This window comes from Amblyomma americanum, chromosome 5, assembly GCF_052857255.1.
Source record: "Amblyomma americanum isolate KBUSLIRL-KWMA chromosome 5, ASM5285725v1, whole genome shotgun sequence".
Taxonomy (NCBI): Eukaryota; Metazoa; Arthropoda; class Arachnida; order Ixodida; family Ixodidae; genus Amblyomma; species Amblyomma americanum.
The window spans coordinates 24,555,930-24,580,159 of record NC_135501.1 but is presented as its reverse complement, the minus strand read 5'-3'; the positions used below and the strand labels follow the sequence as shown (position 1 = coordinate 24,580,159).

The following is a 24,230-nucleotide window of genomic DNA, read 5'->3' as shown; positions in this document are numbered from 1 at the left end:
TGAGGTGCTCCGTCGTGTTGGAAACGTGGATTATGAGGTTGTTCCACGTGGAACTGTGGCTACCGGTTGTCGGCAACCACGGACTGACATTGCGCATGTAATGCGACTTAAGCCATACTTCTCGCGTGGGAGCGATGACGCTCCACTTTAAACTGTGTTCGGGTTCTGCGTTTTAATTTGTTTCTTTTTGTTCGTTTCTTTTTTAAACATTGTCTTCCTGCTTTTCCTGTTCGTTTTCTGCTTTGTACATACCCTCGCATCGGGACGATGCTCTTCTTTTTCGGGGGACTAATGCCACGGACCTGGCTCGAGCTACCTGCGCGCTAAGCCGTGACAAGGACGAAGTGGTCGCGTTCGCGTGAGGCGCGCTCGAGCTGGCTCTGTTCTGGGCGATTAAAAACCTCGGCCGTTCTGCGGTCCCTCTCTACGTCTACGACTGTTCTCCGTCTGGCCTGTGACAATATGTTTATTACTCAGTAAAATCGCCTTAAACTCCCGACTACAAAAAATAGCTAGAGTTTCGAAACGACTGCTAGTGAGGGTGAGGATGAGGGAGGGCCGACGATGTGAGGGCGAGGGAGAGGGAGGGCCAGAACATTTTTTGAAGTGAGGATGAGGATGAGGGAGGATTGGGCAACTTTTCGAAATTAGGTCGAGGGCGAGGGAGGGTCATGGATTCAAAATTGAGAGTGAGGAAGGAAAACTGAAGTGAGTGCCTTGCCCACCTCTGGCCAGGACTCCCGCATTTCTTTTCGGCACGAAAAAATGTGTCAGGGTTCCATCCATATCACTATCAAGAAAATAAATGGCCTGCTTGTATGCCGAGCGGCGCGCCAGCATATAAAACGTGTTTGTTTTTTGGCTTCGTTTCAATTTTTTTGCTTCTCCATTTTCCGAATTAGAAGTTTATGCGAGTGACAACATTTGTAAGGATGTTTCTCCTTTACAATATGTTGTTCCTTTATAAATCATGTGCATGCCAAATAAAGCTTCTAGTAGAACAACTTCCACTGGAATAGTTGAAACACTTCCACGGTCGTGCAGTGTCTTTTCATTGCCGCCTGCTTGTGTTTTTCAGCGCTGTGAATGGTCACAGGTAAGTCGGCGTCTCAGTCAACGCAGCTGAGCATATTACCCCCACTTCCATGTCACCCCCCCCGCTGCGTGAACAATTCCTTCACTCCGTTCTTTTCCGGTGCGTAAACTAGGATTAAAAAGTTGTCATTTTCAACACACACCCAGAGCACTCGTTCGAGGGACGATCTCAGCACCATTTTCTGAAGAGATATCAGCAGTTCACTTTTCCTTTTGCAACCACGAGTGCCGATGAGTCTCCCGACTGAGGATGTTCACACTCCAGCATATCGCAGAGTGGAGCCGTCCCATGCGTCCAACGTTCGCGGCTCGATCGTTGTCATCATTCGCTGTTCAGTTAAAGGTACGCTTCACGCACTGTCCAAAGCACTTTCTCAAAGAACACACGCAGTTCACGCCTCATTCCGCGGACGTTCCGCAGGCGGATTATGCCCACTCGCAGTTTGCGTGGTGGCGCAACTGGTGGCATATGCACCAGATATTTCTTCTCATTGATGAGACGCAGAGGTGGCGTATGCACCAGATATTTGTTCTCATTGATGAGACGCAGAGGTGGCGTATGCACCAGATATTTGTTCTCATTGATGAGACGCAGAGCCGCCTGCTCCCCTGATGCGTTGTAAGGCTTGAAAGGTAAACGAAACAAGAAGGCACAACGTAGGCAAGACGACCATTCCAAGTGTCATCGCAACGACCACAACCGCCTTGGCACTAGTGATCGTCGCGATGACAGTTGGGACTGTCGTCTGGTCGTATGTCTCGAATCACTTGCACCTTACGGAACTTAATCATGCAGCACCAGTTAGCCCGGTTACGCACATTACTGAAATGCAAAAATTCAGCGCGCCTCGCCGCCGGCAGGTGCGTTTCTAGAGCGCAACGGTGCAGAGGGTTCCTCAACGGGCCGTGCTACTCACCTGTGCCATGGCGGGACGGGTGTTGCGGCGTGCTCGCGTCGGTCGCTGTGTGCCACTGGCCACCGGCGGCCCCCTTTTTAAGCGGCGCGCCGAGCGGGCATCGATCCGCGTAGGCGCCTCCGTCAAGTGTGCTTCCGGCTGGCGGCTGAAAGCCTCGTCGAGTGGTGCGCCCTCGCTGCACAGTGCACTCGCCGCCTGGCACCTCACACATGCTTAAAAGCTTGCCCGCACTAAATGCTGTCGCACTCGTGTAGCGGAAGCGTCACAGCGAAGGCGCCACGGCAACTGCACCGCGCGGGCTGAACCTCTTCAGGCAAGGCTGGCCTGCTGTGCAGCGTGCTGCCGGCTTTGACAGCGACCGCGGCGCACAACGCTCGTCGGCGATCAACATACGCAATGCTTTCGCACACACTGAGTTCTCGACAACAGTCTAGGCTATGGAGGTAAAGCTGGCTGGTATTTGAGGCTTTGCACACAGCGCCCACGTACCGCGCACATTTGGGCCCGGGACAGATGCCATATTGGAGGGCTGCGAGTTAACCACGGCTACTTGGGGTTATTTAACCTCCACTCACATCGCACAGCACGCAAGAGGTGAACAAGTGCATTAAGGCTTCCCGAAGTGCCCTGCACTCCCAGAAACACTTGATGTAAAGGTGTCACGGTTTTACAGTAGAATTTAAATCTGGGTCAGTTGGTACACGTTCAGAAAAAAAAGAGTCAAAAGGCGGAGCACAGCGAAGACACGAGGCACACGTCGTCGTGTGTGTGCCTCATCAGTTCGCTGTGTTCCGTCTTTTGACTGGTTTGTTTCGTGATCACGGTTTTAACTTTCTTAAACCGATTACAGTTCGAAAGCGCAGGCGCGCCTTTAACTTTAACATCGTAAGTATCAATACCTAAAGTACGCAGGCGGCCTATGCTGCCGTACCGCGTTTCTGCAGCGATTCTGTCAACACCAACGCGTATAGTTCTAGTGGCTTGTTTCTTCCACAACGTTGTCCATGCCAACGCAGACAGCGCACACCTCTCTGTCACTTCCTCTACATAGCCCAAAGTGCGAATACAAGGTCATAGCAGGATCACTGCACGAAGAAGACGGTGTGCAAATGCACAGTGCACGAGTGTGCTACCGCTCAACACGAGGCGTATTCGGCTGCGTGTTCGGTTCACAGAAAATGTTCACGAGGCGACAAATCCAGGCTTGGATGGGTAGGGAACTGCCAGTGTTTGCTCGGGCTCGTCTGCAACAATTGTTTTATTTGCAAAACTTGCCTATGTCCTTCAGGTTTTCTATTGTGCGAGGAAGAAAGTGCTGGTAATAAACAGAATATTCGCTACTTTCGTATGGCGCTCCCAATGGGAACCCATGCGTCGTGACAACCTTTTTCTTTCTCTGGAGTCTGGTGGAATAGGCTTTTTTCACTGATTCGTACGTGAGCTTGTTTCGCGTTTTTTTTTCTTTTTCAAATCGACGAACTGCCTTTTCTTTTAGTAAACGCGCTTATTAGGCGTCTTAGTTCTCATTTGCCTATCCTATTCGCGCTGACTGGACGCACACGTGAGGGGCCTTTATGGGGATTCCTTAACACATGCTAACACATTCAATTTTCTCACTGTGCCCTTTTCTTTATCTTACCTGTACATCCTCTCCAGAAGGCAGACGTCTCAGGTATTTACAGAGTATTTATGTCCTATGCCGTTGTGTCGGCAACCTTTTCAGGATCTTTTGACACTAGTGTTTTAAAACATGTTAAGGGAATGGGCATTTCTTGTGCTGCAAAAACGTTCTTCTTCAAAATTGCACACATCGACGCTGCCTGCCAAAGCATGCCTTCATGCTAAGGAGATGTTTGTGTCATGGACGGCCAATTGCCACCTGTGCAATGCGCCAGAGATAATCTACCGTGCGTTGTTTTATTTTGCGCAATGATGCTATGTTCTCCTGGGACATATTGTCACGGTGGCGTTGGCGTAGAGTCAGCAACGGCGTTAAGCGACCGAGAGTCAGTAGCGGCGCAGCCCTGGACGAGAGCGCTTCCTCAACACTTCGTTCTCTTCTTGATCGGCGCCTTCGTCTTTCCGAGCGCTGGCGTCATTATCCCCCTCCTCCGAAAGCATCGACCCGATGCCGAAAAGAAAGCAGGCGGTCGCAAGAGCTAGGGTGGTGTCCTTGCGTAGTAGGGCTTCAGGCGAACCACGTGGACCACGTCGGGCCGGTGGAGGCGTCGAGATTGTTGAGTCTCATGAGGGACGACTTCATAATTGAGGGCTCCAAGGCGTCGCACAATTCGGTAAGGACCGAAGTAGCGGCGCAAGAGCTTTTCACTCAGTCCGCATCGTCGGATTAGAGACCAAACTGAGACAAGGTCACCTGGGTGGTATTCCACATGCCACCTTCGTAGGTTGTAGCGTTGTGCGTTCTGGCTTTGTTGGTCCTAAATTCGAACCCGTGCGAGTTGGCGGGCAGCTTCGGCGCGTTGTAAGAAAGACGCAACGTCATTTGGATGATCGTCGACATGAAGCAGCATGGCATCGAGTGTTGTCTTAACCTGACGTCCATAAACTAGGCCAAATGGTGTCATGTTGGTTGTTTCCTGCACGGCTGTATTGTATGCGAACGTGACGTAGGGTAGGACGTCGTCCCAAGTTTTATGTTCCACGTCCACGTACACTGAAAGCACGTCCGCAAGCGTATTGTTTAGACGTTCCGTCAGTCCGTTAGCTTGATGATGATAAGAAGTCGTTTGACGGTGACTGGAGTGACTGAAAGTTAGAATATGGTGCAGGAGCTCAGAGGTAAAGGCAGCCCCTTTGTCCGCAATTTAAACTTGTGGAGCACCATGACGTAAGACGATTTGAGTAACAAAGAACTGGGCTACTTCGGTGGCGGTGCTACTTTGAAAAAATGCTGTCTCCGCATAACTTGTGAGATAATCGGTAGCTACTATTATCCACCTTTTTCCAGAGTCTGATGTAGGAAAGGGCCCGAGCAAGTCCATGCCGACTTGTTGAAACACTTGCGAATGCAGCTCAATTGGCTTGAGGAATCCGGCTGGCTTCACGGGCGGAACTTTGCGGCGCTGGCAATCCCGGCAAGTGCGGACGTAATGCGCAACGTCAGGGCCCAGGCGAGGCCAGTAGTACTTGTCTTGAATCCTAGCTTGTGTTCAAGTAACACCAAGGTGGCCGGAAGCTGGTTCGTCATGGCAGGCGTGAAGAATTTCGTCGCGTAGGTTCACAGGGACAACCAGCAAGTATTGCCTGCTGTTCGCGGCGAAATTCTTCTTGAAGAGAACACCGTTTCGTATGCAGAGAGACGACAAAGCTCGCCTGAAGGCTTTAGGAACTCTCCTGCTGGTACCTTCAAGATAACGAATGATGTCGTGGAGGTCGGGGTCGGCGCGTTGATGCTCGGCGAAATCGTTGGCATGTATTGCATTCAAGTAGACTTCATCGTCATCAGCAGCGTCGTCTGGAGCTGCCTGCACGGGAGCACGAGATAAGCAGTCGGCGTCTGCGTGTGTGTGATCGGATTTCTAAATGATGGTGATATCGAACTCTTGGAGTCGAAGGCTCCATCGTGCGAGGCGCCCGGAGGGATCCTTGAGGTTGGTAAGCCAGCATAGTGCGTGATGATCGGTCAACACTTTGAAAGAGCGGCCAAAAGGTATGGTTTTAACTTCGAAACTGCCCAGACGATGGCGAGGCATTCTTTTTCAGAGGCAGAGTAGTTGGCTTCTGTCTTCGATAGTGCGCGGCTCGCATAGGGATTACATGTGGTTGCTCCCGCCGAACATGAGCTAGGACAGCGCCCAAACCAACGCCCCGCCGCGGTGGCTCAGTGGTTAGGGCGCTGGACTACTGATCCGGAGTTCCCGGGTTCGAACCCGACCGCGGCGGCTGTGTTTTTATGGAGGAGGAACGCTAAGGCGCCCGTGTGCTGTGCGATGTCAGTGCACGTTAAAGATCCCCAGGTGGTCGAAATTATTCCGGAGCCCTCCACTACGGCACCTCTTCTTCCTTTCTTTTTTCACTCCCTCCTTTATCCCTTCCCTTACGGCGCGGTTCAGGTGTCCAACGATGTATGAGACAGATACTGCGCATTTCTTTTCCCCCAAAAACCAATTATTATTATTATTATTATTATTATTATTATTATTATTATTATTATTATTATTATTATTATTATTATTATTATTATTATTATTATTATTATTATTATTATTATTATTAAACCAACGTTGCTTGCATCGGTGTGGACCCTGGTGTCTGCAAGTTCACCAAAGTGCGCCAGCACAGGGGGTGACTGCAGGCGGCGTTGAAGCTCTTGAAACGCCATATCCTGTGGTGGTTCCCACCTGAACGGCACATGCGCCTTTGTCAGATCAGTAAGGGGTGAGGCAATGTTAGAGAAATTCTCCACGAAGCGGCGGTAATACGCGCATAGTCCAAGGAATCGACGAACTTCCTTCTGATCACGCGGCGGTGGGAAATTGGCAATGCCGGATGTTTTCTCGGGATCTGGAAGGACTCCCTCGTAGTTCACGACATGGCCTAAAAACTTTAACTCTTCGTATGCAAAATGGCATTTTTCCGCTTTTAGAGTAAGGCCTGATGACGTTATAGCCTGCAATATTTCCTCGAGGCGACGCAGGTGCTCCTCGAAAGACGGGGCAAAAACGATAGGTAGACCAGATAGGTAGACCAGACAGGTTTGCCACTTCAATGCCGCAAGAACAGTATCCATGAGCCTTTGGAAAGTCGCGGGTGCCGAAGAAAGACCAAATGGCATCACCTAGAACTCGTACAGGCCGTCTGGAGTGATGAATGCCGTTTTTTCGCGGTCCCCCTCGTCTGCCTCAATTTGCCATTATCCAGTCTTCAGGTCCATGGAGGAGAAATATCTGGTGTTGCATAAGCGATCCAAGGCATCGTCAATTCTGGGTAGCGGGTACACATCCTTTTTGGTGATGTTGTTTAACCGACGGTAGTCAACACAGAATCGTAAGGTGCCATCCGCCCTTCTTCTTCACAAGCACGACAGGTGCCGCTCACGGGCTCCTAAAAGGTCGAATAACGTCGTTGGCGAGCATTTCTTTCACTTGTGTGCTGATGGCCTCACGTTTTTTAGTGGACACTCGATAAGGTGACGGCCGGAGTGGTGGAACATTTTCATCAGTAATTATGCGATGTTTCGCAAGATGCGCCCGCCCGACGCGTGACGACGACGCCAAGACACCACGGTAGCGATCGAGCAGTTCGCGCACTATGTCGCGCTGCTCGGGCGGCAGGGTTGGGTTAATGTCGTACTGAACACCAGCAGGTCGATCAGGCTCAGTCGTTGAAGCAGTCGTTAAACTGTGCACATACCTAGTTTCACCAACAGCGTCAATATATGCCACAGTCGTCCCCTTGTTAAGGTGCTGGTGTTCGTTGCTGAAATTTGTGAGAAGAACGTTCACCTTGCTATCTTCGAGGAAGACAACCGCCCTGGCGATAGAAAGTCCTCTGTCCAGATGCAACAATTGCTTGCTTTCCACGACACCCTCAATTGGCCGTATGTTCTTTGAGCCGACGGTTAGCATTACACTGGAACGTGGAGACACGGTCACGTGTTCGTTTAGAATGTGCAGCGCCACTGGGAGAACACTATCGACCGATATGGCCTTCTCGGTCGAGAACTTGACGGACTGAGATTGCAAATCAATGACGGCACCGCTTTCAGTCAGAAAGTCCATGCCGAGTATGACGTCCCGAGAGCACTCGGCTAGCACTACGAACGTTGCCAGAAATGTTTGGTCACACACGGTTACCCGCGACGTGCATGTTCCCGTTGGCGTGATCAAATGGCCCCCTGCAGTACGCATCTGTGGGCCGTCCCAAGCGGTTGTGACCATTTTCAGTGCCGCCGCAAATATTCCATTGAGCACAGAATAATCGGCTCCAGTATACACCAGCGCGGTTACATCGGCGCCATGGACCTAAATCTCTAAATCAGCTGTTGCTAGCGTCTTACTTTGGGGATGTCGAGGCATTAGGTCTCGGCTGCAGTGCGTCGAAGGAGTCCGGCGTTGAGGAAAGACGTCGTGGCCACGGAGGGGTACGTGAGGACATCGGCTTGTCTTGAGGCACTTTGTCTGATGAGCCGTTGGTACGGCTAGGGCATTCGGCGTTGCATGTGAACTGGAACTGTCTTGCGGCGATGGAGGGTCTTGCATATTTTGCCGTTGAGCAGCCGCACCTCCAGAGGCTGCTGCATCTAGTTTCCCCTACGGGAACTCCGAGACTGGTCTCGTCCTGGAGAACTGTAGAGACGAGGAGATGGTGATCGAGAGAAGCGACGCTGTGCTGAGCCCGCTTGCGAGATGTAGTCCACGATCTCCTGCGGTCGTTCTCCACACGTCGGACAAGGACAGCCGACGGGGAATCCTCGAAGACCCATCTCTTTGTATGGGCAGCGGGGCCAAACATGTCCAGCCTCAACGCAATGGTAGCACAGTGGCTGATTGCCTGGTGCTCTCCAGATATCCGTTCTGCGTCGTCCTAGGCGCTGTGGAGAATTCGGCTGGAGAGGCTGACTCCGCAATGGCAGGTGCATCGTAACGTGGGTTCGGCTGGGACGGAATAAAACGACGTGTGACGGCGGCGTCGTAGCTGAGATCAGGGTGCTGCGGCTGTACCGGGTCTAGGAGAGGTAGTGGTGTGCTGGTGCTTAAAGCTTGTTGCACCTCCTCGCGAACAACATCAGCAAGTGTGGCAACCTGAAACTGTACCTTAGCCGGAAAGAGCTTCGCCAGTTCTTCGCGCACAATGGATTGAATAACCTCACGTAGAGATTCTGCCGAGTTCATCGTTCCTCCCTCCACAGTGGCCGTGTGCATCGATGCTGTTGGGCGGTCGTACTGCCGGGCCCTCGTGTCAAGAGACTTCTCTATAGGGCTCGCCTCCTTTATGAAGTCAGTTACAGTCACTGGAGGACTTCGAACCAGGCCGGCGAACAGCTGCTCCTTAACCCCTTTCATCAGGAAGCTTACCTTCCTCTCCTCCGACATGCTTGGGTCCGCACGTCGGAAGAGTAGCTTCATTTCTTCGACGTACACCGTCACACTCTCGTTGGGGAGTTGATGTCGGGCAGGCAAAAGCAGGTCAGCCTTCTCCTTGCGTAATGTGCTGTCCTTGAACACTTGGAGAAACTCGGATTTGAACGTAACCCACGTTCGAAGGCCAGATTCGTTGTTGATAAACAGGTCCTCGCCTAGTCTTCGAGGGCGAAATAAACATGACGCAACTTGCAGTCAGCGCCCCAGCCACTGTAGATGGCCACTCGATCGTACTGGTCCAGCCAGTCTTCGGCGTCCTCGTGGGGTTGGCCGTGGAAATGCGGTGGCTCACGCTGGTGGTGGAGCAGGACCGGCGGAACTGTAGCTGGGCTGGTATTGATTGTGGGAGCCCTTCGGGGTGGATTAGAACGGAGTAGTCGAAATTCGGGAGATAGGCCTTGAAATCGGCGACTGCACTGGTAGACTGGCGTGTCTACCTCAGGTATTTCTCCGGGACCTGAACTGCGGCTTGAAGGGGGCGTACGGTACATGAACAACGTACCCAGCACCTCCACCAGATATCACGTTGGCGTTGGCGTTGAGTCGGCACCGGCGTTAAGCGACCGAGAGTCAGTAGCGGCGTAGCCCTTGACGAGAGCGCTTCCTGAACACTTCGTTCTCCTCTTGATCGGCGCGTTCGTCTTCCCGAGCGCTGGCGTCAGTATTACAGCAAGCATTTAAGAAGGACATTGAAATCACAGCCTACAGCATCGGTTGCTTTCCTGTTGAGAAACTCTGCTGTGCCATGTGATCTATTGACGTTTATGGGACTATTCAGTCTTTGGAAGAGGCGTGTGATTGACCGCCATGCCGAATCCCTACTTTCACCGAAATATTTGTTCCGTGAGCAGTGCGCTTTGATGCGGGGAGTATACGCTGCCCTGAAAGAACCACCTAGTTGGCTGTCCTATCTAGATGCATGTGTGTGCCTCCCAGACTTTCGATGCTTGGATAGCTGGAACGTGCGGTGGTAATGTCGGCTTGTATCACACAGCCCGGTGTTTTGTGGCATAAGCATACTCAGATTTTTCTTTTTGGCACTATTCCCATGCAATAAAGAAAAAAAGCAGCGACACCCTAGTGCTCTCGCGCAGCGGCCTGCGAAGCTGATCTGTTCGCGTCTCCGCGGGTTCGACTCCCAGTCGTGGATATTAATTTGGTTTTCCCATTTTGTGCTTTTGCTAGGCAATGGCACAGGATCCAAAGATGACAATGTTCTTGGTCGGTGTTAGTGAGCGTATGAGTGATTGGCACTAGAACACTGCTGCAGCAGCCGGCAGGGACGGGCATGGTCGAGCCTCCGGGCAACGGCTGACGGGCAGGCCTAAAAAGTTGCGCAGGTGAGAAGACACGTCACTGCGAAAAGAGGCCACATAAATGGGGAGCAGGTTGAATGTTTAGGGCCTGTAGTCAGGTCTGTGCTTGAGTGCGAGGATTCGTAGAATCCGAACGGCAACCTTCAGCGGAAACCGAGCCGCGTCAGTACGTGGGAGCAGCGAAAGACAGACAACTAATGCGCCTACAATGAACAGATGGCGGCGCAATTGCAGTGCTAAGCTGGGAAACGAGGGGAGTTTGAGCTGCTCCTGCAGGAACCGGTGCCTGATGACGGCCCACTGGACATCACGCGCAGTGGTGGGAGTTGCAAAGCGCATTCTGAAGAAGCCTTTGTAGCGGGTGAAAAATCTATTTCCGTGCTTGGTTGGTATTGCGACGTGTCTACAAATATTAGTGCCGTTATTCTAGAAACATTTTGAAATGATATGCTATTCATTTAATAATTTCTCAGTACTAGTGCTACTGCATAATTTACTGTTGATCGCATACTTGATGTCAATGAATATAAGCAATACCTATTGATGTAAAACCACGACTGCCTTTTACAGGGGTAATGGGCCTAGTCAAGCTGTCGACACAGCTTTCGGCCCTTGGCCCTTTCCAGGTTGCATAATTTTTTGGAATAAAGAATCGAATTAAACTGCATCTTGTTCCCTTCTTGCGTTTTAACAAGGCGTTTCAACCGCAAGATTTTCGGCAAGTTGTGGAGATCTCAGCATGTGTTGCTAAATTCCAGGTCAGCCTTCGCGATTTTACGGAGACAGGCGAAGTAACGTTTTGAAAGTCAAGCGGTTTCTTGTCCAAAGTCAGTGCACAGAAATTAGAACGTGAACATTTTGGCAGAAATCTGCACAGCCGGAAGGCGAATTAGAGAGAAAACAGAAATACTCCGACCAAATTCTCATGGCAGAAGCGACACTTTTCGGTGCCAACTCTGCACCTTGCATGGGCTGGAGCAAGAGGTGCGTTTTTCTTTTATATATATATATATATATATATATATATATATATATATATATATATATATATATATATATATATATATATATATATATATATATATAACCACTGCCACTGGGGTTGGCCGTTGTGTGGGTCACAATGTGTCACGATGAGATCAAAGGGGTCCCGCCGTGTGGGTCACATGAGTTGGGCCTGTCAACTGGTCGTCGCTGGTTGGCTGGGAGGGGCCTTTGCGACCTCGCGAAGGCCGTATAGATACACTGATAAAAGGAAGCCCTGAGAGTGATTTACATTTCGGAGTGTTCTGCATGTGGCAGAATTCCATGAGCTGTCGCTAGCATGCTCACAGTCGATGCCATGGTGCAAGTGCTCAGAATGCTCCACGACTGCCCTCTTTCGAAATTCCGGACACCGTTCTTGGGCTGGCGGGGCCTGTGTGGAAGTCTTGCTTTCACCGAATTAGCTGGCGGAGCAGCCAGCAGAGGGTACCTTGTAAACGATGTCGGGCGCTCGTTACTTCAATGCGCCACCCCATGCTACTTTCTGCCGGCCCCTGCTACGCTTACCTTCTCTTGGAATCCACTCCGTTGCCCTTAAGGGCCAGCGGTTATCTTGCTTTCGCAATACATGCTCTGCCCAAGCCCATTTTTTCGTCTTAATTTCCACTAGGATTTCATTAACACGTGTTTGATTCCTGACTCACTCTACCCTCTTCCTGTCTCTAAGCGTTACACCTATCAGTTCTCTTTCCATAGCTCATTGCGCTCTCCAACTTAAGCTGAGCCCTTTTGGTTAGCCTCCACGTTTCTGCCCCGTAGGTGAGTACCGGTAAGATACAGCTGTTGTACACGTTTCTCTTGAGAGACATTCGTAAAATGTCCTTCATGATCTGAGAGAACCACCAAATGCGCATCACCCCAGTCCCATCCTTCTAGTTATTTCGCTCTCGTGATCTGCATCTGCGGTCATTCCCTGCCCTAAGTAGAAGTATTTCCTTACCAATTGTAAACTGCTGTTTCCTTCCGAAACTGTTGAACATTACTTTGGGTTTTTTTCACATTAGTTTTAGACTCACAGTACTACTCTGCCTGTCTAACTCACTGATATTATTTGCAATTGTCCGGAATTACTCAGAAAGGCAATGTCACGAGGGAATCGCAGAATATTTAGGTATTCGTTATTAACTCTTATCCCCAACTGTTTCCAATTCAGGCCTCGGAACACCTTTTGTAAACATGCGGCGAATAGCATCGACAAGATCGTGCCTCCATGCCTGACAACCTTTCCTATTTGAATTTTATTGCTGACTTATGGAGGGTTAGGGTAACTGTGCAGCCGTTACAGACCATCATCATTAGCCTAACTACCGCCCCCCCCCCCCCCTGCAGGGAAAACGCCTCACCCATGTCTCCCCAATTAACCCTGTCTTTTGCCAGCTGCGGCCACCGTATTTCGGCAAACTTAATCTCATCCACTCACCTAACCTTCTACCGCCCCTGCTACGACTGCCTTCTCTTCGAATCCACTTCGTGTAACCTTAAAGGGACTATGCAGTGAATAAAAAGTGGCTTGTAAATGTTTTCAATGCTTAGAAATGATGCTAAGGAGCATTTAGACTAAGTTTGAGCCTTCGGAAATGAGCCGACAATTTATTATGAGTTTTTAAAAATCGTGTTTTTTTTTTAATTCGCTGGCCGATTGGTGTGCTCGTAGTGACCGATTTTGAAACTAAAATCGTGAAAAAAGACGTCACTGTACCCATGACGTCGCCGGGCCACCACACGCTGTCATTCGCTGGAGCCACAGCAGCCACGACGCCACGGGCACATTTCCGGTAGCCGTGAAAATCGTCTGCTCGTGCCGCCGCCCGACCCTCTCGGGCAAGCGCGAGCCAGGGCATAGCCTTCGCGCATATGGTTTCAATTTTCCTCTGCCGCCTCCTTCTGCCGGGAGTTCCGGAGCCACTCGCAGTGGCTTGCCGAGTCGCTGCTGTCGTCGCTGGCGCTCAGCCGGTACGGCGTGAACGCATAGGGCTCGATGCCCATCGAGGCCGTAAGAGCGAGCAGTCGCGCCTCGAGGTCCGGATTAATTACTGCTAACTACAACAGACGACAAGCAAAGAAACCTGACGCGCGCCACAATCACGCCGCCGACACTGCTGCTGGGGTGCTAGGAGCGACAACCGGAAGTTGCAAAAGGAACGTATGCGGATGACGTATCATGGGCGCGGCCCAGTCCCAGAGCTGTTTTCTTTATTTTTGTCTGGTGCCCCGCGTGTACGAGTTAAGGGGGGAGAGGAGGAGCGTAATTTTTAATCGTCTATATCTTCGTTGCTATTGATGTTAGCTTAAAAATTCTTGCACTGGGGTGACGAGTGGTGAAATGCCTATCTCTCGTCTGCATTACGCAATTTCAAGTAATTGCATAGTCCTTTTAAGGACCAGCGGTTAACTTGCCTTCGCATTACATGCCCTCCCCAAGCCCATTTCCTCATCTTGACTTCGACTAGAACGTCAAAACCACGCGTTTCTTCGCTCACCCAGTCTACCAATTTACAGTCTCTTAACGTTAAACGTATCATTTTATATCTTCCAGTATTTTTACATAAGGTTCTTCTACACAACAGATGCCTCAATGCCTGCATGACTGCAGAGGTTTCGACTATATGGGGGCAGGTTATATTCTGAGAATTGTTTATCACCTGATTGACAGTGTGAATATGTTCTATTGTCGAGAACCCTTCACACTTCCTGATCATTTGGTTTATTGAAGTCTAATGTTATCCTGACTCTATTGCGATTACCTTAATAAATACTTCATAGACTACGGATACTAAGCTGATCGGTATAATGATGCTAGCGTTCTTCCAAGCTTCTGGTATGCTCTATGTCATAAGACATTGCGTATACAGGGTGGCCAGTTTTTCAAGCACAACCTGCCTTGCTCCCTTCTGCAGATCTGCTGTTACCTGATTTTCATCAGCTGCTGTCCCGCTTTGCATCGCTTCTAAGACCGCCATCTTTACGTCCTTTTTCGTTATTAAGAGGATTTCCCCTTTGCTGTGCGCTACTACCTCTGTCTTTAACGTCCTGAGTACATTGGCTACTGAAAAGATTTGCGTACAACTGCTCGGCTACTTTAACTATCTTATCCACACTGCTAATGTCATAACCCTCTTTGTCTCTAACCGCATTTCTAGTGGCCTAGTGATCATGAAAATGAAGTACCAGTGCGCAACATTAATAATTATTTACAAACGGTTTTGCAACGACAGTTTCGGTCTCTGTAGGAGCCAGCGCTGAAATGACCCTTGATGTCACGGGCAACCGGCCAACCTGAACTACAGCAATCGGCGTTATCTGGAAGCACTGGTTGTTCCCGTGAACAGCAACTGGATTCTGTGACGTCCCAATAATTGGAGAAAGTGCACTTGGACGTCGCTCGATGTCGGTAGCAATGCTGAGCAGCTACTCAGACAGCGTTAGAAAACATACTAAATTAAGTTCTACTCAACACCTCCCACTGAAACTTGCTCCTTATGTCCATGAAACAAAACGCTTAATTTGCTTCCGTCTGCAGTTCTGTGCATGTACCCCTTCGCATGCACTAACATCGCGCAGTACACGGACCTCTAGCATTTCGCCTCCATCGAAATTCGACCGCCGCGGCCGGGATCAATCCCGCGTGTTTCGGGTCAGCCGCCAACCACCATAATCACAGGCTCCGGTTCAGACTTCCTTGCTTTGAATCTATAAATTAAGCCCGTGCGATGGACGACGTCGCGCAACGACACAAGCTTGAGATCACGCGTGAACTATGTGGTAACTGTATGCCAACACACGGAGAACACTCCACTGCCCTATCATTGGGAGTGGCTCTATTTAGTGGTAACTAGTAAGAACGAACCAACTTTCTACGTTGAAAGTTCGAGTTGACGTAGTTCTACCGTGCGAATCAACCAGATGCTTGGATGTTGACGGCGATGTTGCAGCGAACGCCAATGACATGCATGTAATTGATGTGTCCGCTGAAGCGTGTCCAAAACCTTTCGTCACGTTCTTGCACTGAACATGTTGGACACGGCACGGTGCTCCGAAAAAGCCCGAGAAATCTAGCAGGACCCAGATTTCTCACTTTTGAGTCTCTTAAAAGCAATTTTTTCTTTGCATTTCCATTCGCGTGTTCATTGGGACAGTGCCCGCAGCGCCGCCGAAACAGGTCCGCAAAACGCGCGCACACAGTGCACTAATAGTAGATGGCGATGGGCTCGAAAGCGAATCGTAGCGGGGTGGCATTCTCTCGGTCATCTTTCTCCTCACACAGAGGGAGAGGACCGAGTGTCATGCCTATGTTGATTAGGCAGTAGCCTCTTCACATTCGCCGCCGCTATTGGTTGCTGGAGGAGCATTTTGGCGCTGCCTTGGATTAATTTTATTTAAAAAACAACCAAATTGTAGCAGCATATAGCAAGTGTATTGCAATGGCGCAGGTTGGCGCAATTGGGTGCCGTGCAGGGCATCAAAGACCATTTGTCAACCTGCTGTCCTTGCGAACATCGGGCCGAAATTTTGCAAGCATTTCTCTACGAACCTTATGTGGGTCACCTGGAATTAACAAGCATGCTATTCAGAATTCAACGTGCCCTCAACTGTTAGTTGACTTCGCAAGCTACGAGTAGACCTACTGAGACTGCCAGTGATGGACAAAACCACCAGTAAAGTCAGCAGGATTTCCCCAACCAATGTAACGGCCAACAAGACTTTCCAGAGGATTCACCATCGCCATCATAATTAGCTTAACTGCATGTATTGCATGACAAAAGGCATCTTCCATATCTCTCCAATTAACCCTATCGTGCGCCAGCTGCGACCACCTCTTCGCTGCACATTTGTTTGCCCCATTCGCCCACGTGACATTCTGCCGCCTCCTGCTATGTCCGGGTTCTCTTGTGATCCACTCCGTTGCCGACTGGACTAGAGTGGCATGGACTTGGGGCCCTTCCTAACAATGATACCCGACAACAGGTTGCGAGCTGTGGTAACCGACTACTTGACGCTTTACGCTGCGGCTAGAGCCCTTCCCTCCAGTAGCACAGCTGAAGCAGCAGTTTTTCTTCAAAAACATCCTCCTGCGACACGGTGTCCCCGGATAAATAATCGCGGACAGGGAGGAGGAAGAAACAAATATGAAGGCGAGGGGGGGGCCCTGAGCTTTATTAGGCGGCCAAAAGTCTTTGGGCTATGGGGACCCGTATGGCTCTCTCAATGGCCACGAACTTATCCGGGTCTCATTTGAGCACCGAAACCGTCCACTGCTCGCAGTCAGGGAGCTGCAACTCTTGGGGTGGGAGATCTTAAAGGTGCGCCTAGAAAATAGACTCCTGGGCTACACGGGGGCGCCGATAGCGGGGTATGCGAATGCATAAAGCATAGGGTTGAGGAATCAGTTTCTTAGGAGTCGCCTCCAGGTTACTTTTTGGGGTTTACTGAGGGATCTGTGTCAGGGGGTGTAGAGAGCTGCAGGGCGATAATTCTGGGTAACTTCGTAGTAGGAAACCATACCATCTCTCACCGTCCTCAGGTATGGCTGGTCCACTGCCTGGTTGGCCAAACCTCCAACTAAATTGTGGACCGCCTCATTCCGAGGAAGGCAAGCGCCGTTATAGGTTGGACGTGGTTCAACTGCAAGGAGGGCGAATTTTTTTTAATTATCAGGGCAACTTCAGTCTGAATACGTTCTATGAATGCGAAAGCACTGTGCACTACTGCTGTTTACGTTGGTTCGTTTGCAGTTTGTGCGTTTGAGTAACTAATACCCCTGCCACACAGGAAATTTAATGTCATTCCCATCGAATGACATTCGCAACTAATGCCAGTAATGTGCTGCTACACGGGAACATTAAATGTCATTCCCATCGAATAACATTCGCCATCGAATGAGTTTGGGGAACTCATTCGCATTCCATCTCGAACCGAATGTGTACTCTGGACACCAGAAACGCAACAGAAACAAGAGATGGAAAAAAAATAGCATGCGCACTGCCAAAGTTAGAAATTGTATTTATTTTGTTCTGCTAAAGAAATGTTAATTTCGGAGCGAACCTCTTGACACTAGAAGCTGTCGTGGATAGCTGTTACTCTCGGTCCCAGCAGGAGCCAACGGCAGCGGCCGACCGTGAAGCAGGGCCTTTCTCGCGACCGTCGATCATTTTGGGTTGCGTGTTTGTTGCTGCTTGGCTTTCCATGTTCGTTTAGCTCGCAGCTACTTAAAGATGTAACTAAGCACTGCAAATTTTCGAAGTCATTTCCACGCTCCGCGCGCCGTCGCGTCAGCCATTTTGTTTGTTTACATTTATCGGATATGTGGTTTACTTTGTACTTGGCTTGGCTTTTTATTACTTCAGTTCTAGAGAATTGCCGGAAATAATATTTTAAGTTTATATTATTGTACAGAAATATTCTCACCCGCTTTAGAAACACCACATAACAATTTAAAACATCTTTTATGCGCGCTGACGTCTTTCAATTGTACTATTTATTTTTTTTTCACTGATCGTCACTGCCATCATTTTCTAATATTTTTTTAACGTGTAGCGCCGAAGGAGACCAAATGACATTCGATGCATCGAATGACATTCGGTTGGAATGAGATTAAATTTGCCGTGTGGCAGGGTATTAGTTTGCTTTGGTCACAAAACCGCACACCATTCAGAGCTCGGTGGGTTAATGCCCATATCGGCAGAATTGGTCCTTCTTTACTTATTCATAGATCGAGGCGAGTACACATACCACTGCCAGCTCACTGGCGCTGCGCTTAAGCGATGGGCCACTGCACTGGCAGGTGGCCACCGGTGGGGATTGTGCGACCCAAGTTGCTCTTCCCGAGCAACCTCTCGCGCAGCTGGCGCGACGCTCCTTCGAACTTACCCGAGCTTACCCGAGTTAGTACAGCAGTTTACCCGAGGTTCCTCCCATTGGCTGCAGCTTGCGTGGCGCTCGTCCGAACTTACCCGAGTCACTACCGAGTAACTCGGGTACGTTCGGGTAAGTGTCCGCACTTTCTGTACACACTTTCCATGGACGCCGCGCATCAGCCATGCAGATTGTTGCGGGCGAAGCCCTTTGTTTTAGTGAAATTTCGGATGGCAGATTTTTATTTTTATGCACTGATTATATAGTGCTGAGTCTTAGTGCACCGCTGGTAGTGTCGACAGAGTAACAGCCGGAACCAGTTCAGAGCAAACGAAGAAGCCGCAGCATTTATTCGTGTTCGTTTTATACCCGTTACGGGAAAGGGCACGCAAGTGGCGAGCATGTGCCGAAGATGCTGCAAGCAAATACGCAGCGCATTCGGCTTACCTACGTGATACGCTAAGAAAGCCGAGCAAGCCGCCATCCTATGAGCAATCATACAAAGGGGAACCGCCCTGACATTATGCGAGCCATACTGCGTTACGGCGAAACAAACCACCTAAGTGCAACTACATTTCATCCACGAACCCATGGTCTCACGGCCCACTCAAACAACACTATCTGTTCCCTATGCATGCCTGGTCTGAGGATAAGACCTCGGACTATTGGAAACTCACCTACATGGCTTTGTAATGAAATTCTGTAACCGCGATCCAAACATTACAATTAGCCTGCGTTGCATGCCTGGCCATGCTGAGATCGAGGGAAATGAGTCGGTTCATTGAGGGGGCAAATAGCTGAACACTACAAAACCAAGAAGAAAAACCGCAAAACTTTACCCCTCACCCGTCACTGAACACGTAACAAGCAAATATAATTCGCAAAGTTGAAACTAACTCTCCTTCGTGTGTGTTGTATTGGGTTGTGTTGTGTTGGGTTTTATGGCACATAGGCGGCTAAGGCCATCATGCGCCAAACGCAAGGCATACAAAATTGTCTTGTGCCGGATTTTATATGACAAAAATGAAACGGTGGTGTAAAGGACATTAAATGTTATTTCATACCATCTGTTGAAGGTAAAAGGCAGAATTTTTTATTAAATGGCTAATGGTAAAAGCTTTAAAAAAAGTCAGGTAACCTCAGCGGCCACCCTTTGCAGAGGAAGGATGTCGAGGCCCCCAACCAAAGAAATACACACCTCAGCATTCTTCTCAGGAATGAGAAAGTGGCTGAGGTATATCACATAAAAGTGAGCCATTCAAAGTTCATTAAGACAACCAACCTCTCGTAAAAAGCTAAAAACATGAGAAACGTCAACAATTGCATTATCTCTCAAGAGTAGTGCTGGGTGAAGTGGAATGCATTGATTATAAAATTGACTAAAATACTTTTTTCTTAGCTTTTCTAGGTTTAAACATGCAAATAGGATATGGTATAGTGTGAGCTCGTCTCCGCATCTTTCACAAGCAGGTTTGTCTTCTTTTGTAAGTAAGTAGTTGTGCGTCAGGTGTGTGTGTCCTATGCGAAGGCGACATAGTTTGTTGTTCAGTTCATTATACCACACTTTCTGTCATTTGTTCTTTAATTTGTTATGTATCAACTTCATGCAGCATTTGAAAGCTATGTTCACATTTTTGATTTCACCATTTTGAGCTCTTACTGATGCTGAGTCTGCTCTCTCGTTACCCTCTATGCCGACGTGGCTCGGGACCCAGCAGAACGTTATCATATGTCCATGTGTTGTGTATGATGTGGCGTTTCTTGATAGCAGCGCTGTCAGTGGGTTGAAGGAATCTGTGTATATTATACTGTTTTCAATGTTCTCATGTACTATTTTGTCCACAGCCATGCACACTGCATAACGTTCAGCAGTAAAGATAGATACATAACTTGGCAATCTTACTATTTTTCCCATTTCCCCTGTACAACGGCATTTCCAACGTGCATCGCTGTTCTAGAGCCATATGTGTAAACCTCCATGTAGCTTGAATATTTCTCTTTCAAAGCCAAGTATTCTTGTAGTAGATGTTCATGTGGTGTTTGTTTTTTGCGAAACTGTGTTAGCGTGAAGTCCAAAGCAGCGGGAAGGCAGTGCCATGGTGGCAATGGATCATGCCTCGGGGCAATTTTAGGTAGAGCGTCTAGTATTCCGACATCATGAAGAGCAAAACCGCAAAACAGGACGGGACTGAGGCAGGCGACAACACAGGGTTACCGCCCTGTGTTGTCGCCTGCCTCAGTCCCGTCCTGTTTTGCGGTTTGGCTCTTCATGATGTCATACCAACTGGCCTACACCAAAGTCCTTCTTAGTATTCCGAGTTCATGACATGCATCTTCAAAGTGAAATAACAAAGGTTTGATCGATTGTGGTTTATTATTGAAGTCTTGTAGATGTGCACTTGGTAACTATGAGGTAACAAAGGTGTTTTGGTAGGGATCTTATTTTCAGTGCATATGCACAGGTAAGTATTGCTCTTCTGTTTGCAAGAAATGGTTCATTTGTTTCTTCATATAGACTGTTTATGGGGGATATTCTGTATGCACCAGCTGATAGACGAAGACCCAGGTTACGTACGGAATCCATTTTTGTGAGGTATGATGACCTTGCAGACCATCATACACAATGCATCCATAGTCCAAATTGGACCGTACTATGGAGCGGTAGATCTGTAAAAGGCATAACCTGTCGGACCCCCAATGTTTCCGTGAGAGTACCTTCACTATATTTAGAGATCGAGAAGCTTACTTTTTGAAGGTGCTCATGTGGGGTAAGAATGTGAGCTTTCTGTCAAAAGTTATGCCTAGAAATTTATGCTCTTGTTTTACTTATACAACACTCATTCAAGTGCAGGGTGGGATCAATCTGCACACCTCTTTTCAGTGAGAAAAGGACGGCAGCTGTTTTTTGTGGAGAGAACTTAAATTTTGATCTGCCCAAGTTGCTAGTTTGTTCAGTGTAAGTTGTATCTGTATTTCGCATGTTGATAAGCTGGAAGATGTGCATGAAATTTGAAGGTCGTCAACATATACGCAATGCATGATGGCGATATTGAGTTCATTTTTACAATAAAGAGTGTGGTACTAATAATACACCCCTGCGGTACGCCATTTTCTTGGATGAATTTTTTTTCGAAAGCGTGCAACCTAGATGTACACGAAGGAATGGTCAGAAAGAAAGTCTTTTAAACAGTTCAGCATCCTGCTAGTTATACATAGATCCGCGAGGTCATAAAGAATCCTAAACCTCCAGGTGTAATAAGGAACGTCTTGCAAAGCACAGCGTTGCGAACAGCCAACGGTACCGTCCAGGCACAGACCAGAGGCAGCGGTCAGTCCAGAGCACGCACGAGGGACCGAGCGTTCAGCGCTCGACGTTCGGAGCTGCGGTTGTTGTTGTTCCCCTCACAAAATGGCACATACTCACAAAGGGAATTGGCCACAACCAGGCGGTGACTTTTTAAATTGCAGATTGCATATGGCAAGCGTGGGATGACCTAACAAAAATTGTGTAACTGTTTCCGTAGCAGAGGAGGTTGCAGGAGATTAGGGCGACCTAACAAACTGAAAATTAGGTAAGGGAATTAGTAAAAAAAAAGAGTTTGAGAGAGAGAGAGAGAGAGAGAGTAGGAATTGCAAAATGTAGTTACACAAATACGAAAGCTTATGATGGCATGGGCAGTATGAAAGCTTCGGAGCGTTCGGCACTTCTCGTCGTCTTCTTCTTTAAGCGCCAGCCTCTGAAGATTCCAAAGCCGAAGGCCAGTCTTACACATGTGGTATCATAAGTTTTTTCAAAGTCAAAAATACTGCCAGACAGTGCTGTTTCTGTATGAATGCTTCACGCACTGTGTTTTCAAGACGTATGAGATGGTCATTTGTACAGCATGCTTTTTTAAATCCACATTGGTGGATATTAAGTTTTCGCGATTCAAGGATGAACATTAAACTAATCTTTACCACAATTTCAAAACATTTAGCAAGACAACTCGTAAGTGCTATTGGCCTGTAGCTACCAGGCGAAGTTGGCGGTTTTCCAGAATTCAGGAATGACACAACCACGGCCTCTTTCCACGCCTCTGGCATTTTTCCAGACTGCCATATTTCATTGAAGAATTTCAGAAGAGCTTCTATAGCATCTTCGGAGAGGTGAGCAAGCATTTCATAATGGATTTCGTCTGGGCCTGGCGCTGTCTGTTTCCCCGCCAACAGTACTGCACGGATTTCTTGTAGTGTAATTAATTTATTGTAATGTTCATTTCCACTGCCACTTGTACGCAGTCGTTGTTTTTCAGTCGTGTTCTTGTACTTTATAAATGACTGTGTGTAGTGTGAGGAGCTAGAAAATGTGGCGAAGTGTTCCCCTAGTTTGTCTGCCTGTTCGCTCGAGCTTGTTTGTGTATGAGGAGCTGTTAGGAAAGAACGTTTGTTTTGATTTAAATGAACTATTTATGGAGGACACATAGTTGTTCGCTAGGAAGAAGCCCCACAAACCCCGCTGCGCACTCCGGGGCAAAACCAGTTTCGAACACAATCAGCCTGCAAAGGTGGTTCGTGAGTAAGTTGAGAGGTCGCAACGAGTGTTGCGAGTTAGGTGAAGTTTAAATGAGTCAGCTCTGCGAGAGTTTTTTCAGCATTGCGACAGATGTACCGTGCTTTTTCTCTCGCCTTTTTAAAATTTATGAGGTTGTCGTGTGTGGGGTATCTTCGGAAAGTTCCCCATACTTTGTTTTGTTTCTTTTTTGCTTCTCTGAATTCTTGTGTGTACCAGAGCTTGTTATTTTTTCGTACAACTCCTGACGATTGAGGAATGGCTAGACGTGCAGCCGCCATGATATATGTAAAAATTTCATTAAGTTCGTCAACACTGATTATCATAAAATATTTTCTCCAGGCAGGCCTTTTCTTGAAATAGTTGCCAGTCCGCTAAGTTCAGCTTCCAACAGCGTGGTTTAGCTGGAATGATTGAAGGTGGTGATGAAAATAATTACTACTGGAAAGTGACCACTTCCGTACGGGTTATCAAGAACATCCCACTTAAAATCAGTAAAAACGAATAAAGCGCTAAAAGACAAGTCTATAGAACTCATCTTACCTAAAGATGAAGATCAATATGTCGGTTTGCCTGTATCGAGCAAGCAGTACGTCGTTGCACAGAATAAAATCTTCTAAAACCCAACCTCTAGTGTCTGTCTGTTCACTCGTCCAAAACGAGGAGTGCGCATTAAAACCACGACTAGCAGATACGGCTCTGGTAGCTGCCTAAAAAGTTCCTCTAGATCTTGTTGTATTACAGTGAGATGTGGTGGGAGATATACAGAGCAAACGGTAATTGTTTTAAAGCTAAGGACGGTGACTGCAACGGCTTCATAATTTGTCTGGAGCTTTATTTCATGGATTGCCACACCGCTCTCAACTACAACAGCAACGCCTCCAGAGAGCCTATTTGCCTGCTCACGGTCACGGCGAAAGACTTTGTACTTTTTAAAATATTTTCATGAAAAGGTCAAAAGTTGGTCTCTTGAAGACACAGTGCTACAGGAGATAGATAATTTACGATATCTGTCGCATCTGTAGTTATTTAGAATTCCGCGGCAGTTCCAGTGGATAAGGAGCGCCATGAAGATTTTTTTTTTTGGGGGGGGGAGGGGGGATTCTTTTGAGACCTTAGGTTCCTTCTTGTTGAGTGCGTGTTATTAAGGTTTTTTGTTTTTTCCTGATCAAGAGAGTTCAGCCTCCGCAGCGGCAAAGGCGAGCTCTGACTTGTGTCCATCGCCTCACTGGAAGCGTTGGAATTCTGCGGGGAACCCGCGAGTAGGGAGGTTGTGGGCTTCTCCCGAACGGGGTAAGCCTTGCGGGCGCCGACTTGGTGGCCGGCGGGCCCTTTTTCGGGGGTGGTATAGCAG

At 48.5% G+C, this 24,230-nt stretch overlaps 1 protein-coding gene and 1 non-coding gene across 2 annotated transcripts in view; one reads left to right on the top strand and one right to left on the bottom strand.

The window, feature by feature from the left end:
- LOC144134601 (uncharacterized) overlaps positions 1-2,072 on the bottom strand; it is a 34,816-nt gene extending 32,744 nt beyond the window's left edge. Inside the window, exon 1 of the mRNA XM_077667484.1 lies at positions 2,013-2,072. Within this exon, the coding sequence (XP_077523610.1) occupies positions 2,013-2,021 (9 nt within the window). The 5' untranslated portion in view covers positions 2,022-2,072. The remainder of the gene's footprint in view (positions 1-2,012) is intronic.
- A 3,770-nt stretch (positions 2,073-5,842) lies between these two features.
- On the top strand, positions 5,843-5,914 carry TRNAS-ACU (transfer RNA serine (anticodon ACU)). Its single transcript has one exon. It is a non-coding gene; the product is annotated as a tRNA-Ser (tRNA).
- Positions 5,915-24,230: the final 18,316 nt, after the last annotated feature.